The sequence below is a fragment of the Balaenoptera physalus genome (genome assembly GCF_965194825.1).
Source record: "Balaenoptera physalus genome assembly, chromosome: 3".
In the NCBI taxonomy this organism is placed as follows: Eukaryota; Metazoa; Chordata; class Mammalia; order Artiodactyla; family Balaenopteridae; genus Balaenoptera; species Balaenoptera physalus.
The window spans coordinates 94,133,267-94,152,888 of NC_138890.1; the positions used below are offsets into that span (position 1 = coordinate 94,133,267).

Sequence of the window (19,622 nt, forward strand, 5' to 3'; positions counted from 1 at the left end):
AACCAAATCAAGCTCCTCAAAATGTGAACTCAATTTAATTAGTACCAATATTCCAAGAACTATGCTAAGCACTGAAGAGTTACATATACAGAAACTACCTGTCATCAAGCACTTTGAATCTAACAGGAAACACAGTAATCATACAGTACATAGTGATACACAGAATAGAAGTATATAGTCAAGGTATAGAAATGGTATTGAGGAAAAAATGTTCAAGTTTCTCATGGGGAAAAGTGTAAGGAGAGGGGGAAAACTGAACAACATGAAATCTGAGGTTTTGAAGAACGAAAAATGATTCACAAATTATCCAAAAAGGAGGGGCATTTCACAGAGATAAAGAAGTACATAAAACAGCAAACAGGCATGGTACAAGATGGAATATGTGGGAAATAAAAATCTGATATTGCTAAAACATAAAAGGTAAAAGAGAAGAGAGACAAGTACAGTTCTAGACATAGGAGAGAGATAAAAATCCTTATATGGAAGAAGACTGGACTTGATTTATCAGTGGTGTTCTCATGTGCTCAGAAGAACTGTAAAGAAAAGGGGTAAGCATAGCAGAGGCAGAATCAAAAGTACTTTCTAGTCTAAGTCAGTTAGAGAAGCTCTGCTTTTATGTTTTAGTTACTGGACTTCTACATAAGACTTTATTTGAAGAAAAGTTTTGGCTGGCTTGAGAAGTTTGAAAACCATCATTTTTTTCTAGGGGTGAGGTGGGGGGGTGGGATAGATTTTAAATGGGTGACAATCTGATTTTGCATTTCAGATGTATAACTGCACTGTGAAAGGTGTTGTTAAGTAACAGTGAAAAAGAATTTGAAGAGTCATCTAATAGCTATTTTTGGTTCATTTTTACTACTTACATCAAGTAAAACAGGTTTTTGTTTTAAAACAAAATTCTCTTTTCAATTGGAACTATAAGAAACACATATTTTAAGTTTGTATTTTAAATAGGTTCTCAAAGTAAAGCAATCTCTAATTGTTAAGGGATAAAAATGTTGAGCTAACATAACCATAGCAAAATAAACATAATAAATGTGTGTTACTCCTAAAGATCCAGTATGGTTTACACACACACACACACACACACACACACACACACACACACACACACGCACACTCCCGTAGATACTTGAGGTAGTTTCTCCTAGCCACACAGTTTAGACTTCTGAATAGCTAATAAAAGGGATATCTTCAGGTCAACCACTACTTGTGTTGACAACATGACAAACTTAATGAAGCTGGTTAAGCAGTTCTTTTTTAATACCTTTAAAATTCTTTATCTTGATGTATTTGTTGCAGCACTTCTACATACAAGGAACCCTTTTGATTTATGGCCCTGATTACTCTTTCTCCTTGTCACTTTTTCTACCCAACCCTGTGTTATACTAGGCATATCACTGAAAGACACTAAATTAGTCATTATTAAACAACTTAGAAATCTGACCTCTAATTGTCTTTCTTGAAGCACTACAGATTCAGTAATGTTACTAATGAAACACAGTATGCTTTTTCAGTTTAAAAATTTCCAACAACTTTCTATGTGAAGAAAAAAGTCTTAATACTTTAAGACAATGGTATCAATTCCCCTTCACAGTGATCAGTAAAAAGCCTAGACTGTATTGGTCTTCACTAAATAAACAAACAACTTACAGATTCATCCTCCTCCTCATCATCTTCATCTGCATGGTGGAAGAAGTGTCGATAATTTCCAGGGTTTATTTCTGTATCCTCAGGTCCAACAAAGAATCTGGGGGCTTCACTCATTTTTATTTCATTTGATATAAATACAACTTAAATGTGATATACTAGAACTGTTTCTAAATAAACAGCATCTGAAAAAAGCATTCTCTCTGTAAGAGTTGACACATGGGTCTGTTGCAGCTTGTTTCTGCTTATACAATCACTTGAAATTGTGATGACAGTTAGTTGGCAAATGTTCATTTGTTCTCAGATATTATTGCTTCATTGTTGATGCAGTTTAAAAGACAAGACAGTGACGCTATTGCTTCAGTGAGTTGATATGGCAATCTTTTTACCTAAAATGCAATTAAAAAATTAATTTTGGAGACTGTACTTCAAAATCACTCATGTAAAAATAACTTTAAATGACACTTGTAAAATCATTACCAATAACTTGATGTATACCTTCAAATGAAAAGACATTTTTTCCATAAATTTAAGAAATTTAGACTCTCATCTTCAATAATATATATCTTGGCAATTTGACAAACTGATACAAAATACCAAAAAAGAGTACACTAAATTCCTCAAGTCTAAAAATATCTAAGGAATTAGGAGAAAATTATTCAAATTATAACAAAATTACACTAAAAGCTAAATCCCTCTGCGCATAGTTCAGTAATATCTGAATAGAATGGAAAAGGATATAATATAATGTGGATTTAAAAATCATTAACAACTATATAGCAATCTGAAATTACATTAAATCAATTTTTAAAAGGCTTCAATTTGTAAAAGTTCAATTTGCAAACAGGTTTTTTGGGGTACATAACCATTCTGCATTTTGGTCTCACATATAAATCAACAAAACAAGATTAGAATGAAAACAAGATTTCATTATAACAGCAGCTCAAAGTTTTACAGTCAAAAACTCTTTTGCAATATTTTATAATAACCATAAATGGAGTATAACCTTTAAAAATTGTGAATCACTGTATTGTACACCTGTAACTTACATATTACGTCAACTATACCTCAGTTTAAGAAAATAAAGGGGCTTCCCTGGTGGCACAGTGGTTGGGAGTCCGCCTGCCGATGCAGGGGACGCGGGTTCGAGCCCTAGTCCGGGAGGATCCCACATGCCGCGGGGCGACTGGGCCCGTGAGCCACAGCTGCTCAGCCTGCGCGTCTGGAGCCTGTGCTTCGCAACAAGAGAGGCTGCGACAGTGAGAGGCCTGCGCACCGCGATGAAGAGTGGCCCCCACTCGCCGCAACTGGGGAAAGCCCTCGCACAGAGGCAAGGACCCAACACAGCCAAAAATAAATATAAATAAAAATAAATAAATTTATAAAAAAATAAAAATAAAAAAAGAAAATAAAGATTAAAGCCTAAAAAAAAAACCTGTGGCAAATCTACTAAAATCTATGGATCGTCTCAGAAAAAATGCACATGTACACTAAATTCTGCAAGCAATTTTATGTGATTGACAGACATCCAAACTTTTCCACAAAAACAGATGCCCATGAACATCAGTTTAAGAACTATCATACAACAGTGATATAACCTCAGAATATTCCTTAGCAAAGCTGTTTACATGTACTTGGTTCCTTGGTCATATAAAAACTAATCACCTACCAAGATGAAACTACATATCAAATACTTTATTTGATTATTGGTAATACAAGAAATTACTTGATTAAATATTCTTAAGAGCTGAATAAGCTAGCTAGAATTGCAAAGCATAATGCCAAAAGTCCTATCCCTAAAGATCTAATTCCAGTTTAATTGGTGGCTCCCTATGAAACATTAAAACTAGTTTACCTTGGGCTTCCCTGGTGGCGCAGTGGTTAAGAATCTGCCTGCCAATGCAAGGGACATGGGTTCGAGCCCTGGCCTGGGAAGATCCCACATGCCGCGGAGCAACTAAGCCCGTGCGCTACAACTACTGAGCCTGAGCTCTAGAGCCCGCAAGCCACAACTACCGAGCCCATGTGCCACAACTACGGTGGAGCCCGTGCTCCACAACGAGAAGCCACGACAATGCGAAGCCCGCGCACCGCAACGAAGAGTAGCCCCCACTCACCACAACTAAAGAAAGCTTGTGGACAGCAACGAAGACCCAACACAGCCAAAAATAAATAAATTTATATTTAAAAAACAACAACTAGTTTACCTAGCCAGGCAACTACATTGTTATGAAATTTAAAACTTTGTGATTAAAGAATAAAAGCAGAAATAATTCATTTTATGTATCAGTGCTTTTTATTCCTATTTCCCTTGCACTGTTTCATATATAAAAGATGTTTGCTGAAAAATAAAAAGAGGAAGTTTCCAATTGTTGTAAAACTTGATGGTAGTGAATAAGCTGATCTCAGTTCTTCTGTTTTGTATCAAAAGGCAAACCTCTTTGGTTTCTTTTTAGTTTTTAACCCTTCTCATCCACCTAAAACCAGCCCTAATATTGAATATTTAGTAGCAGAAAGGGCATGTGTTTTAGAGTCAGATATACCTATTTAAATCTGTCATTACATAACAAGCAACTTATGCTAGTTTCTCTAAATTTCTTCATCTATAAAAAAAGGGGTATCATAGTACCCTGTAACTTTGTGAAGAGTAAGTAAATGTTTGGCATACACTAAACACTCAATAAACCTTAGTTTCTATAGGCACTCTATAAACCAAGCTCCCTACTAACATAACATAAAATCTAACAAAATGAATATTGCTCATTATTTGTTGACCTAAATCACAAATAACTTTTAACCTATTACAGAAGGCACAGTATTAGGTGCTGGCAATATAAAGTCAAAGTAAACATGAACCTTTTTCTTAAGCAGCTTAAGGTCTAGAAAGAAGACAGCCAAGTAAATTAACGTTTTCTGTTTTAGTGTGATAAGCACACCAACAAAACTGACAATAGAAATAGGCAATAATGTCTCACTTTTCATTTCAGAACGGCAACAGTGGGAGATGTATTTCAGTGCATATAAAGATATATGTCTACTTACATATATGCAGGTAAGTATGTACATGTGTACACTTTTTTTTTTTTTTTATGGCTGTGTTGGGTCTTCGTTTCTGTGCGAGGGCTTTCTCTAATTGTGGCAAGCGGGGGCCACTCTTCATCGCGGTGCGCGGGCCTCTCACTATCGCGGCCTCTCTTGTTGCGGAGCACAGGCTCCAGACGCGCAGGCTCAGTAGTTGTGGCTCACGGGCCTAGTTGCTCCGCAGCATGTGGGATCTTCCCAGACCAGGGCTCGAACCCGTGTCCCCTGCATTGGCAGGAAGATCCTCAACCACTGCGCCACCAGGGAAGCCCATATATGTGTACACTTTATGGCATGATTTTAAAATTGTACTTTCTTCTAATTTAGGTGCTTTAATGAAAGTGATAATAATCCTGTTCTACAGGCAGAGCTGAAAATTAATTTTCAAAAACTCTGTAATTTTAGAGTGTTCATCGTGAAAAGTCTAGAATGCATAAAAATGAAATTTTAAAAGTCAGTTAATAATACCATGACCCAGTGGCAGAACTACTGGTTGTAGTTCTTAGTTGTGGAATTATTGGGTTGTATTCCCTACTAGTCCCTTTACTATATATTTTCCCAAATTTCGGAGCTACTTTATACATGTATTATGTGTGAGTAGAAATCAGCTTTTGGAAAAAAATGTGTATCCTGCACATTTTTTTCCAAGAGTATAAATGAATTACTGATCTGTCCCCTTCTCTTCACTTAGTCAAATTCTGTTTGTCTTCAATGCTGCTTCAAATACATATATGTCTTCAAATACATATATGTATGTCCCCCACCTGATTACGGGTTTAGGTCTGAAACCATGTCTCATTCACTCATCTGGAGAGAGACAATAGACAAATCAACAAATAAATATATGTTAGGAAGACCTCCCTAATATGGTGACATTTGAGTAGAAATCTGAATTAATGAGGAAACCAGCCATGGGGTTATATGACAAGAGCATTCCAGACAAGAAACAAACTCTAAAGGCCCTAAAACATAAATATTTGGCATATTTCACATGATCAAGGAAAAGTAAGGAGAACATTGCAGCTGGAGCAGAGCAAGCAAGTAAAGGAAAAATGGTAGAAAATAAAGTCGGAGAAGTAGCTAAGATACATACAGAGGACTGAGAAGCCACGGTAAGAATTCTCAATTTTATTAAATGTGATTGGATTGCTTTTAAGAGAACGGGAGAAGAAGTAGAGACAAGCTATACTGACAATTCTTTTGAAGGGCTTTGTTATAAAGGTAGGCAAAGGCTTTCTTTTTTGTTTTCTCTTCTGATATATGAACGATACTTACAAATACTAGAAACAGACTGAACAGGCTAGTGGTTAATAGTATGGATCCTGGAGCCAAAAACACTTGGTGTTAAATCTTAACTCCAGTAGCTGTGTGACCTTGAGCAAGTTAATTAACCTCTAAGAGCCTCAGTAAATCGTACCTATCTTTCAAGTTGTTTTACAGATTAAATTATATTTAGAAACTTCTTATATCCCACCGCTCAGGCAATACTCCATACCAATTTTATCAAAATATTTGGGAGAAAGGCCCAGGTATTTTTAAGGCTTCTCAGATTCTAATGTGCACCCAAGTTTGAGAACCCCTGTACAACTCAAAAAAAGGAGGGGGAGTATAGAACAATGGAAGTACATGGCAAGCAAAACCTGTGTTTGCCATTGTTATGAGAGCATGCTATTATTACAGGAGATCTGATGATCTGATAAAAAAGGAGACAAAGCTGATGAAGCAGAGTCTTTGTCTTCTTGATGCTTGGCACATCTCAAGTACCCAAAAAATATTCCCTCACAAACCTTTCCTTAACAATTTCCAAGATTTCTTCTCTGAATCATTCATTTTGCCCTTTGGTCACCTCTAACCTTGGCGTTATTTAGCTGTTTTGGTTGTGTACATCCCTTCAAAACACAATAAGCTTCAAGAGAATGAACATTTATTCACCATTGCTACCTGGTATGTACTTAATTTGTTAACCCAGAGCCTCCCAACACATTGCCTCACCATGAATGAATACTTTAAGTATGTCAAGTATGGCAGCTGGAACCCCCTGGCCAGTTGCCTCCAACACCACTCTCTTCGTTTCTCCTGGAAACACTGTACAAATACTATCACTTTCTATGCATACTCTAATATGAAAAAAGTTGGGAAGCAGTTATGACTTTGTGATTTAACAATTATTCTCAGCAATCCTGGGATCAGAGATATTTTCCTCGTTTTACAAATGCTTGCAGTACATAGATAAATGTCCATCATTTGATTATAAATGAGGACTTGAAGCTCAGAAAGTTCAAGAAATTTGACTGTAACCACACAGCCAATAAGACTTGTAAAAAGAAATCAAATTCAGGTCTGTTTAAACCAAAGGCCATCATGATCACTTAAAGGCAAAATCAGGACTCCACAGTCCTTACCACACAGCATTATACATACTGAATAAATACTTATATCACTAAAAGTATGAAATAAATGTACTTTTTGTTTCCCCTACCCAAGTGATATGTATACTGTAATACAAGATGAAATTTTATGGGCATGATAGGAAATCCAGGATATTCTAAATGAATTGCTATTTCACCTGAACCCCTGACAAAACAAATATACCTTATGCATTTCCACATTATTTAGCATTTCGACCAACCTACATCCTCCATCATAAATTCCAAAACATATAACTGGCCTTAAAGATATTACATTATTCAAGTATCAAAGTTGAGCCTTTCTTATTTTTAAGATTCTTTCTATAGCAGTAGTCCCATAATAGACAAGCTACATCAGAATTATCTGGGACATCTGTAAAAACTCAAGTTAATAGACCTCCCACAAATTTTCTACAGCAGCATTTCTTAACCAGATAATCTATATTTTAACAAATCAAAGTGTAGCCAGATTTGGTAATCTGTTTAAATTTGTGCAAAAGACAAATACCTATTAAGGTTGATTTCTAAATTTGAAATCAGTATAATGCTACTAAAGTACCCACACTCAAAGCACTGGTTCTCAAACTCTAGAATGCACTGGAATCACCTGGAAGGCTTGTTAAACTACTAAACTAAAAAGTCTGGAAGTCAAGCCTTTGCTAACCCCCAAATACACATCAGCACCCTCTCCCATCCTCTATGCTCCACAGCATTTTGGATCTATCTTTACAAATATGTTTCCACTACAGTTATGGTTTTCCTCCCCAACTTTTTATTGTGAAAATTTTCAAATATTCACAGAAATTGAAAGAACAGTTTACTGTAAACACCCATATACCCACCACTGGACTCAACAATTGCTCTACCATTTGAAAGTAAGTTGTAGACATCAATATGCGTCATCTCTAAATACTTTACTATGCATCTCCTAAAAATAAGGACATGCTCTTAACATAACCACAGTATCATTTCCACATAAGAACATTAATAGTTTCCCAATACTATTCATATGTAGTTCCATGGGAGCTTTTCGAGAACGAGGATGTCATCTATACATTCCCAGTACTTAATTGGTGCATAGCATTTATTTGGGTGATGAATAAGTGTTCCACCAATTGTTAAGTTTAATACCCTCACAACAACTACCCTGCAAGTCGTGAGTTTAAAACTTAAACAGCAAGCTTTGATTGTACAACCTGCACCTTCTGCCCATCAGTTTAATCACCTGCTTTAAACAAATCCATGCAAGTTTAAGTATTTTGGTTTCTGAACTATTTAATTCTGCATCAACACTGAAGCTCCATGAAGACAGACATCACATCTGTCTGCCTTCAGACACCTAAATAGGCATACCAAATATTTTTCTAATGAATACTTTCAGCTACTGAAAATGCTAGTGAAGAAGTTGGAAGCAATGAAGCACAACGGTAGGACAATGGTAATGTAATAGTTAAGAATACAGATTTTGAAGTCTGAAAAACCTGCTTTCTAGTACAGGTTTGTTCAAACGTTTACTAGTAGCAAAAATTTACTAGGGCAAGTTAAGTGAGGCTTAGAGATAAGGCTCAGTTCCTACCTCTGTAAAATGAGAATAATAATCTAATACACCTCATGGAATTGTTGAGAGAAGTGTATGAGAAACTATGTAAAGCACTTGGCACACATAAGAACTCAGCGAATGGCAGCTATCATTATTTTTTTTATTTGCTTGAAACAAAACCTTTAGTTTTCATGAAGAATTTTCAGTAGCAAAGCAAAACCCTATCCCACTGTAGAGCAAGGATGCTAGGTGCTTAAGTCAGCAAGGAGGCTTCCTACTTCCACAACGAAGCTTCTCAATACGCTAAAGCCAAGGTAAGTATCATGCACGGGACTCCAAAGGTCGCAAACTCCCAGGAAGTCCTAGTAAATGAGATCCAGTGGTCACCACCCTCGCCCCTTCTCCATCGAAGCGCGCGAGGATGCAACACTCCAACCGATTAGGGGCGGCAGTGACCTGCAGCCTCCTTCCCTACTCTGGAAAGCTGCAACGGAAGGGGCTTTTGGTCACTTGTAGTGGAGTGGAGAAGGCGAGGAGCAGAAGGACAAAGACTGAGGAATGAAAATAAAAATAGCCATCTCTACCCACAGCAGTCCCCAAACTCGAGACTGCCCACTTCGGTGGAACGAGACCGCAGCCTGGCGTACCAGCCAGAACCTCGGCAGTTCCCTTCGAGCTAAGATGAAACCTCCGGTATCTCAAACCCAAGAAATGCAAAAGGGAAGTAATGGAGGAGGAGGAGAAATTAAGACACGGAAGGACCCTCAAGGCTGTACTGTCACTCCTCCACACCCACGCTGCCTCTCTGGCACATGCCCCTAGGAGAAGCGCGTGTCTAGGCTCCCCCAGAGCGCAGCAGGAGACAAAACAACTGCCCAGCAGCGGCCGCAAACCTCAGGGGACCAGGTTCCGCATCTTGATTCCTTCGGTCTCGGGGCCCGCACCTGCCACGGCTGCGGTCGTCACGCGAACTGCAGGAAATGACCACGCCCATTCAGGCCTCGGTTTCCCCTTTAATCCCCGGGACAGAACTGAGGTGTTCGTCAAAGAGACTCCAGCTGTTAGCTTGAACCTGGGTCTTCTCTCTTCAATAGCAGCTGGAAGGAAGGCCACAGAGAGATACTGCAGGCAGCACTACACCTCGCCGAACCCTGGTTACGCCTCTTCCCATCCCGCCTCGGGTCTCACACAGAAACCTCACCGGGCGGAACGATTTCCGGCAAGAACCAAACGATCCGCCCTAACCTTTTCTGACCGGAACTCTGAGGCCCCCGTTATCACGCCTCTCTTAACCACACGGATAGTTCCGCTTCCGGCAGCACCACATAAGTCGCGAGAGGAAGCTTAAATCTTGACGCTTGCGTTTAGGACCACTTCGGTGAGTGGTCGTTTTGGTGTGTTCACACCTGATGATTTTTTAAAATGAGGCGTGAGCTGACAGTAATTTCAAAACCATTCGCGTCAACTGGTTTAAAGAAGGGTTTAATTGACTTTGTGGAGATTGCGCAGGCGCCCTTGGAGCGGGAGGGCCTTGCTTGGGCGTTGCGATGCCCGCGACAGCTGAGCAGAGAAGAGACGAGTTCCGTTGTCGGGCCTAGGGAGGTGCCTTCTCCGTGTGACCGAGTTTTACTTATTGGTCATTTTCTTGCCTACGCTAAACTTAGCTGGACCTTGCCCTTAAGAATTAGTTAACAAGTAACCCAGACTCTGGAAATGCTCCCTCAGAGTAGCAAATTCAGAAGTTGAGTGCTGCCTTTGGCTGACAGTAAAGAATTCTCTCCTTACTTTATCACAGTTGTCATTTCATCTTTTGCCCCAGATTAAAATCTCCTGTGGCGGATAGAAATGCGAGTTTAAGGGAGAATCTTGCCCTGTTGTTTTAAAGGAAAATTACTATCTCTGTGGATATTCTTTAAATGAGCATTTCTGAACCAAAGTAGAGAAATAATCTTTAAAATTTAAATTCATTTATCACACGTGGCTTCATGTATATGCATATGGAGATGAAGGCGTTTTTGTTAAATGAATTTGCACGTTGAACTGAAGCAGATTATAGGGAAGTGTATTGTGTAATTAGATTTCCCAGTCGTTTTCGTTACATAAAATTGTGCACTTCCAATTTTTCAGAGATTATAATAGAATAATTCGGAAGTAAAATTAATGATCCCAAGTAAATATGTTTATCGAAATATTACAGATTTTAAGTTTTAAAGTTGGGACATATGCGTATTATAACCTTTAGAGGCTCAAATTGGGTTTTGCCCTTGGTGAAACACAGTTAAATCCTAATTTTATTTAAAGTGGTACCTAACTGCCTTTATTGCACACACAAGATAAAATTATTAAAGGAATCAGGTAATAAGTATTTACACCTACAATAAGTATTCATTGATTTCATTTAATATTGTACCAGAGACATAGTGTAAAAAGCTCAACCAAATTTGACCCTGACAGTTCCTCAATTAGGATTTGTAATAAGATGCCTTTACTGCCTTTTCTCATCCCTACATATTTTAATACACGAGTAATTATTTTTTTAAGAATTATTGAAAATATGAGCATATCCAAAAAAGGTGTAATGTAATCTTCGTGTTTATAACTCAAACTACTTAATTCTCCCTTGTAAATGATACCTTTGTTTAATAATATTTGGGAATAGGAAGATATTTATCTTTGTTCTGAGTATTATAGCCTAAAGCCATTTGCTCATATTAACTATTACACTGGTTGGTTTCTAGGGACCAAATAGTTCTTTTGAAAAGGAAAAAACTATTAGTTCTTTAAGTTATACCTATATATAAATAGCAAACATTAGCAGGAAACTTTTAACCTTCCACTTAGAGGACTATACTTCTTGTGAACTGATTTTTCTTTCTTATTCGTTTTCTATTTCTCCTTGTCATCTGTCTTTACTGCCAGAACCGTAAGCTTGTGAACCCAATTAGACTACAAACTCATTATAAAGTATACAACTCTTGATTCTTCTGGGTTTTGTGTTTAGCAGTAAAACGTAAATAAACATTGCTATGAAACATTAATCTTGTTCCATTAATGAAAGGAACGAGATTTTAAAGTCTTTTTTTCCTTGAAGATAAAGGTTTTGAGACAAGAAAGTTCTCTGCTGCCTTTAACAGTTTTATATGGAAGATAATAATACTTAAACATTTTAACAATAATTATATATTGCTTTACCATTTGCGAAGGACTTTTCAAATTCAAAATTATCTCATTGAGCTTCATAATTGTGAAAAAGGAAAGGTAAGTACTATTTCCTTTTTGTCAAACATGGATACTGAGACTTAGGTAACTGTCACATGCTAGAAATTCTGACTCCTAAAAGCCATACCTTCTTAGACAGGCCCTACTTGTTGTGCCATATATCAATACATGCAAGTGAAGTAATGTTTTCTGAAGTGAAATAATAGTCAACTTTGGAACGTGTGCTCTTTTTAAATTCAATGCTACCTCTCCTGTCAGGAAATGCAAGTAATTCTTACTCATTTACAAATAGTTGAATGTCCACTGTGTCCTGAATACTATATGAAACAATGTAATCATTAAAAACTAACAAGACCTTCTCATTCCTCATTTATAACCTAAATTATTTATTACAAAAATCATTTTAAAACTTTTCTAGCAGAGGCCTGAACCAAGTATTATGAAAGCTGAGGATGACAGATAATTAAATTAGGTGTGTCGGGGGACGGACCACAAAATGGTCCGTCCCCCGACACACATTAATTTAATTATTTAAATTAAATTTAGAGAGACCAGAGCAACAGAGACCAAGGTTTAAATTGAAGTCAATGGATGCATTCACTAACTGTGTTGCCTTGAGTAAAGTGGATAATCTCTCTGAACCTCCATTTTCTTATCTCTAAAACAGATGTAAAACTAGTACCTGCTCCATAGCATGTTGTGAGGATCATCACAGTAAAGTGCTGTATAAATGTTTGCAATTATTTTTTAAATCTGCTTTAGTACTTATTTTTCAAAAATTAGTTCAAAACATTGTTTCCTCTCTTTATAGTTTCGGCTTTTCCACATGTCATTAAAAGACTGGCATAGAGTATGTATGTAGCCTTTTGTGTCTGCTTTCACAACACAATGATTTTGAGATTCCTCCCTATTGTTAAATGTATTTGTAGTTCCTTTTTGCTGAGTGGTATTCCACTGTGTGGATCTACCATAGTTTGTTTATCCATTCACCTGTTGATGAACTTCTGGATTGTATTCAGGTTTTGGCTGTTATGAATAAAGCTTCTAGAAACATTCACGTACAGATTTTTGTGTGAACATATACTTTCATTTCTCTTGGGTTAAAACTGTTTTCCAACATGTTTACACCATTTTTTATTCTTACCAGCAATGCTTTGCATGCTTGGTAGTACTTAGTATTGCCAGGTTTTGTTTTGTTTGTGTTGTTTTTTGCCATTTTGGTGGATTTGTAGTGATACCTTATTGTGGTTTTAATTTGCGTTTTTCATTGTCTAATGGTGTTGAACATCTTTCCATGTTTTTATTTGCTAACCATATCTTCTTTGATGAAGTGTCTGTTCACACCTTTTGCCCATTTTAAAAATTGGATTGTTTGTTTTCTTATTATTGAGCTTTGAGAATTCTTTATAAATTCTGGACCCAGGTTTTTCATTATATATGTGTACTGCAAATACTTTCTCCAGGCTGTGATTTCTCTTATTTTCTTAAATTAAAACAGAAGTTTTAATTTTTTCTTTTATGGGTGGTTCTTTCTGTTTGCTATCTGGGAGTCATTGCCTAACCTAAGCTCACAAAAATTTTCTTTTTGTTGTCTTCTAGAAGTTCTATAACTTTAGGTGTTACATTTAGGTCTGTGACCATCGTGAATAATTTTAATTTCTTCATATGGTGCAAGGTATGAGTTGAGATTCATGTTTTTTCACATGGATGTTTAGTTAGTTGCTCCAGCATCATTTGTTATAAATATTATCCTCTCTCTATTGAATTACCTTGGCACCTATGTTAAAAATCAGTAAACACCATTTCTGTGTGGCTGTATTTCTGGACACTCTGTTCTGTTCTGTAGATCGATGGCTGTCATTTTGCTAGCACCACACAGTTTTGATTACTATAACATTAAAGTAAGTCTTGAAACCAGGTAATGTAAAATTTTTCAACTATATTCTTGTTTTTCAAACTTGTTTTAGCTATTCTGAGTCCTTTGGTTTTCCATATCAATTTTAGAATCAGCTTGTCAGTTCCTACAAAAGAGCTTGTTGGGTTCCTGATTGCATTGCTTTGATTCTATAGATCAGTTTGTGGAGAATTGACATCTTAGTGAGCTTATCCAGTTCTTTTCTCATTGTTAGGGTAGGAGTGACTTTTTTTCCAGCTTTCTGCCTTCTAGGCAGAAGCCTATATGGGAATTTTTAAATGCTGTTTCAGAAAGGAATAATTTAGTTCCATTGTTGAGTATTATAATTTACCAGTCAATTTCAATCTGAATTAACCACTTGAAGTCTTTTTTCTTATCTGGAAAATGGGATATTGAATCACAATCGCTGGGCTTCCTTTCGGTGCTATATTAATGTGTTCTTTAGTCAAGATCTAATTTTTCAGTGTGTGATGTGGTATATTTAATTTTTCAAAAATCTGTTCATCTTTCCCTACTTCTTGAAGATTAAATGTATTTTAATATCCTTTGCTATATTATAATTGTGTGAAAGATGCAAAAGAATAGAAATAATGAAATAAACTAACTCTCCTGTTAATAATGATTGGTCTTTCAAATTAGAAAGCCTTATTTCCTGAACTTTTTGGAAGTTAGAAGTACACATCATCAAGAATGATGTGTATGTTTTAATAAGTATAAAAATTAATTTTACAAAGAGAAAATGAAATAAGAAACCTTTTTCTTCTGTGAAATTACCTCTTGCCTTTTTTCTTTATTTAGGAAGTGCTTAGAAAAGAGATATATGGAATTGACCTGATAGGTGCTTTTTGTTATACACTTGGAGAACTTAGTATTAACATTGTCATCTGCCAGGTTTTTTTGATTCCAGTGAAAGGAATGTCAAAAACTTTTAGTCTGTACCTCTGAGCGACCTATAATTTATAAATATCAGTGTTATCAGTCTACAAACTTTCAACATCCAAAAATTAAACTTCATAAATCCAATTTGTATTCACTTGTTAAATGCCTTAACTCACAATTGTCAAGCTGTGTGCCAAGGCTTCCTAGGGCATCATAGTGAATTCACAGGGTGCCATGAAACATTTTAAACTTTCAAAGGAAACACAGGTGTATTCAACATCTATCATATCCCTTATGGACTACTAGTTCACAGTTTCAACATTAGGTCACACTACATTCTTTTTATATCTTTGCAAAACTGGTTTTTGGATGTTTGCTGTGGTAATAATGCAGATACTGTACGAAAATCAGTATGGAAGAAGAAATGAGGGTGGCAGTGTCTAATCTAATTGCAAGGTTTGAGAAGTTGTACACTGACCAGAGGTGCAGGCATGCCATTAGTAAGTAACTATAGTTACCTCAATGCTATAGACAATGTTTGTGTCCCCCCAAAATTCATGTGTTGAAATTCTAACCCCTAATGTGATGGTATCAGTAGGTGGCATCTTTGGTAGATGATTAGATCCTGAGGGTAGAACTCTCAAGAATGGGTTAAGTGTCTTTATATATAAGAGAGAGCTCAGAGAGCTCCTGAACCCCTTCTACCATGTGAGGACGTAGCAAAGATGCCATTTATGAACCCGGAAGCAAGCTCTTACCAGACACCGAATCCACCAGATTGTTCTTGAACTTCCCAGCCTCTAGAATTATCAGAAACAAATGTTTGTTATTATTAAGCCACCTAGTCTATAATAAATTACTATAGCAGCCCAAATGAACTAAGATAGCCAGGAGAAGGGAAATGGGAGGGGTATGGTGGGAACTTAGAAGAGAGAGGTTTTTAAGTATAAGGGCAAGCACATCACTGTGCTTTATGCAAACATTCATGTTTTCCAATGGCCAATTTTTTTCTACCAGTTACAATTACCCACATCCCTCTGTGTTTTAGTATGGTGTACCACATTGATTGATTTGCGTATATTGAAGAATACTTGTATCCCCTGGGATAAACCTCTGTGTTTTAGGACCTGTACTTCCTTTGAGGTGTGAGAGTTTGGTCTTTTGCTCCTGTAGGCTTTTTAGAGGCCTGAAAAGGCTTCTCCCCTTTTCTTTTTAATGTCCTTCAGGAAATTTTGCAACCTTTACTGGTCTCTGAAATGGAGGTAACAAAGGATTTTACCTTTTTTAAATAAATTTCATCCTCCTACAGGTACCATGCTCCCAGTGGCTAGGCTGGGATGCTTTAATGTTTTCTTTTAGGTGATTTAGAACATTGGTGGTCCCAAAAGCCATTAAGGGAAAACAAGAATTTGGGGTCATTTATAGTATATTATAAATTTTATGGAATATAGACCATAATGATTTAATGTAAACTAAGAAAGGATGGGTCTTTCTATCTCTTGGACTTGGAAGAGCTTGTGTCAGTGTATCCTAGAGATGAAAATAAGACAGAGAAAAATGATTTTTGCCTGTTTTTTGGTTGATTTTTTAAGAGTTAAGGAGAATTATTAATAATACAGAGCTAGAATGACAGGCAGGCAAATGGATAGGTAGACTGACAGTCTATATTCCATACTTAAAACCACACAAGTCTTCCTAAATTGAAAATTGATGAAGGGTGGAAGTTTGCCACAGAATCTTTTGGCAGAGGAAAGGCTGTAGATAGGATGACATGAAAATAAAGGCTCAAGGGGTCTATTGTCACAGATTTCACAGTTAGTTTGAAAAGCACTGAGATTTAGAGCAACATGGAACTGGAAAACAACAGAAGTGTCTATAGGGCAAGGACTGAGTATACACAGGGTAAAACCTCTTGATGCCTTTACTGTTTCCAGTTAGGGGTATTATGACTATAAAACATCTATGAAAATTTTTATACATGTCTTCTGATACTCATATACTCATTTCACTAGGATATAAACTTAAAAATAGAATTGCCAAGTCCTTAGGGTAAACATGTTTAGCTTTAGAAGAAACTGACCGTTTTCCAAGGTGGCTGTACCATTTTTACACTTCCACAAACAGTGTATGAGAGTTTCGGTTACAACCCTGGTGTTGTCTCTGTTTTTAAATTTAACCTTTTTAATAGTGTGTAGTTGTAAATCATTTTGGCTTTAATTTGCATTGCCCTAGGGGTAATGATGTTGAGCACATTTTCACTTGCTTATTAACCATTTGGATATTCACTTCTTTGAAATATCATGTAAGATTTTCTTCCCCATTTTTTTGTATTGAGTTTTATCCTTTTCTTCTTGATTTTGTAGTAGTTCATTATATATGCTGGGTATGAGTCTTTCGTGAGATATATATATATTAAAGATATCTTCTCCCAATCTGTGGATTACCCTTTCTCTTCTTAATGGTCTTTTGATGAACAGGTTTTGATTTTAATGAAATCCAACGTGTTATAATTTTTTTCTTTTATGAATAGTGCTTTTTCTGTCCTGTTTAAGAAATCTTTGCTTATCCCAAGGTTTTGAAGATCTTCTTCTGTGTTTTCTTCCAGAAGCTTTATAGTTTACTTTTCACTTTTAGGTTTATGATTTATCTGGAATTAATTTTGTTGATTTAGGTAGGTGGTCAATATTAATTTTTTTTTCTGATACAGATATCCAGTTGCTTCAGCATCATTTATCAAAAAGACCATCTCTTCCCCCATTGTATTGATGCCTTTGTTGTAAATTAATTGACTGCATACATGTGGATTTAATTCTGGACTCCCTATTCTATTTCAGTGACCTGTTTTTCCATCCATAAGTATTGGCTTATGCCAATACTTCACTGTCTTATTTACTGTAGTTTTATAGATGGTCTTAAAATCTGATCCATTCATTTTTGAGATGTTTTAGAAACTGTGATAAGGTACATTTGTTTGATTTAGGGGTACAACCATTTATTATAAAATGAAAAAAATTTATGTATTTAATTGGAAGTGAATTAAACTTAGAATAAGCTAATTGTTTTATAGAGATAATTGACCTGTTTTTTAGGTTATGATAGGAGAGAATTAGCTTTGCAGAACCTTTGCTTTTCAAATGGCTTACACTTTATGCTAACCTAAGGTTAAGGGATGTTAGAAATGTACTGATATCCCAAAGTTATGAAAAGATCGGAAAGATGGTTATTAAATGTGCAAAGTGCTGTATCATTGGGAAAGAGACTTAATAAGCTTTTTAAGCCATAGTTTATAAGCATGGTCTATTCTGCTTTGTTCTAACATTCTCTCTGCAGTAATATTTTCTTGTAGCCTTATCCCTGCATCTTCTAGTGGTCAGTAAACATCTATATTGTTTTTTGAAATTCAGAATTTTAAGCATTTGTATCAGTTATAGTTCTAGCAGGAAACAGAAGATATACTCTGCTAGGATTTTAAAGAAAATTTAATGAAGTTCCTGTTTATAAACATATGATGGAAAGGGTCAAAGAAACCAACATGGCACCTGGAGACTAGCAACAGCAGAAAATAGCAACCACCTCTAGGGCTGAAGCAGCAAGAAGAAGAAATGTTGTTACAGACTTCCAGTGAGAACTAGGGACACAGAAGATGGGCTTCCTGACAGGAGCTATGATTGTAGAGGGTTGCAGCTTAAACCAAGGAAGGAGCCGGGAAATAAATATCCTGACCTCTTTCTTCTGCCATCTGATTTGCCTGCTCGTACCTCCCATTGGACAAGTCCAACCAGAAAACTATAAATGAAGTCTGTAAGGGTCAGTCTTTTAGGGTACAGCAGCAGGGAGAGAAAGGCCAAACATGTATCTGGATCAACGGGGATGGTGGCAAACAGAATAACCAGCACAGAATAGTTCGTTTTGACTGAAAATATGAAAGAAAAGGTTTTTTCTTTTGAATGTAGTAATGGTTTTCCATATGGCTTAGGGTCTAAAATAGAGAAGTTTTGTTTTGGCCAGTCCAGCCAGATTTTCCTTTATAACATAGGGAAAGTACACACAGAACAAAAATCATTTCTGTTCAAGAAAAATTAGCTTACATGTAGTTCAGAAGAGTGTATGAGATCTAGCATAGCTAAATATCTTCTTTGCCATTTATCATTTGAACATTTCTAAAATGTACTTTCTCATAAATGATTTGAGAATTTTTTGCATTTTGCAGTGACCATGAATATATTTAGAAGTAATATAAAATTACATTTTCCCTCTTATAAGCTGTCATTTGTTTAAATGTCACATAACAGAACCATCCTATGTAAGTAACATTTCAGTTGATGGTAATTAGAGACTTTAAGCAAAACTTTTTGAAGTGTGCTGGTTCATTTCCTTTTTTCCCAGTATGTGGAAAATTTTTCAGTATTTCTTTTCATATGGAAAGAGGCAAGATAATGTGTCGTGTTGTGTCTCAAAAATAGCATTTGAATATTTTAGTTCATATACATCACACACTTTCTGTACTACAGTTATTTCTGTCACAGATAATATTCCAGGAATGTTCAGTTCACATGTAAGCAGAAATATGACAGAAGGCTAAACTGAAATAGCAACTGAATTAGTTTATCATTTAAATTATATCTTTAAATACCTTTTACCTAGGTTCATGATGGTTCGTAGTGGAAAAAATGGTGACCTTCATCTTAAACAGATTGCATATTATAAACGAATTGGTGAATATCATCCAACTACACTGCCTAGCGAGAGAAGTGGCATAAGAAGAGCAGCAAAAAAATTTGCCTTCAAAGGTAAAATTAATGCCCCCAATTTTTAGTATAGAGTTTATATAGATGTTTCTCCATATGTAATTCTTTGTGGAGTCCTGAGAATTTCTGTAGTAATTGGTCGTTGCTTAACAATTACCATTTAAAGTGATAATGCCATTCAG

At 36.2% G+C, this 19,622-nt stretch overlaps 2 protein-coding genes across 23 annotated transcripts in view; one reads left to right on the forward strand and one right to left on the reverse strand.

Moving 5' to 3' along the window:
* The window catches only part of PPIP5K2 (diphosphoinositol pentakisphosphate kinase 2), an 89,510-nt gene extending 79,660 nt beyond the window's left edge, over nt 1–9,850 (reverse strand). For 7 of the 19 annotated variants that reach the window (XM_082458015.1, XM_082458018.1, XM_082458013.1 and 4 more), the window contains exons 1-2: nt 9,573–9,850; nt 1,654–2,039 (exon numbers count right to left, since the gene is read on the reverse strand). In XM_082458015.1, the coding sequence (XP_082314141.1) occupies nt 1,654–1,767 (114 nt within the window). In that variant the 5' untranslated portion in view covers nt 1,768–2,039; nt 9,573–9,850. Of the gene's footprint in view, nt 1–1,653; nt 2,040–9,572 lie in introns of those variants that run through there. The other 12 variants (XM_082458021.1, XM_082458022.1, XM_082458020.1 and 9 more) reach the window with 6 other exon arrangements.
* Nucleotides 9,851–9,965: 115 nt separating this feature from the next.
* GIN1 (gypsy retrotransposon integrase 1) overlaps nt 9,966–19,622 on the forward strand; it is a 28,878-nt gene continuing 19,221 nt past the window's right edge. For 2 of the 4 annotated variants that reach the window (XM_082458126.1, XM_082458127.1), the window contains exon 1: nt 9,980–10,057. Coding sequence is in view for 2 of the 4 variants with exons in the window: in XM_082458124.1 (XP_082314250.1) it covers nt 19,341–19,482 (142 nt within the window). In the remaining 2 variants the exon portion in view is untranslated. Of the gene's footprint in view, nt 10,058–19,336; nt 19,483–19,622 lie in introns of all 4 variants that reach the window. The other 2 variants (XM_082458124.1, XM_082458125.1) reach the window with 2 other exon arrangements.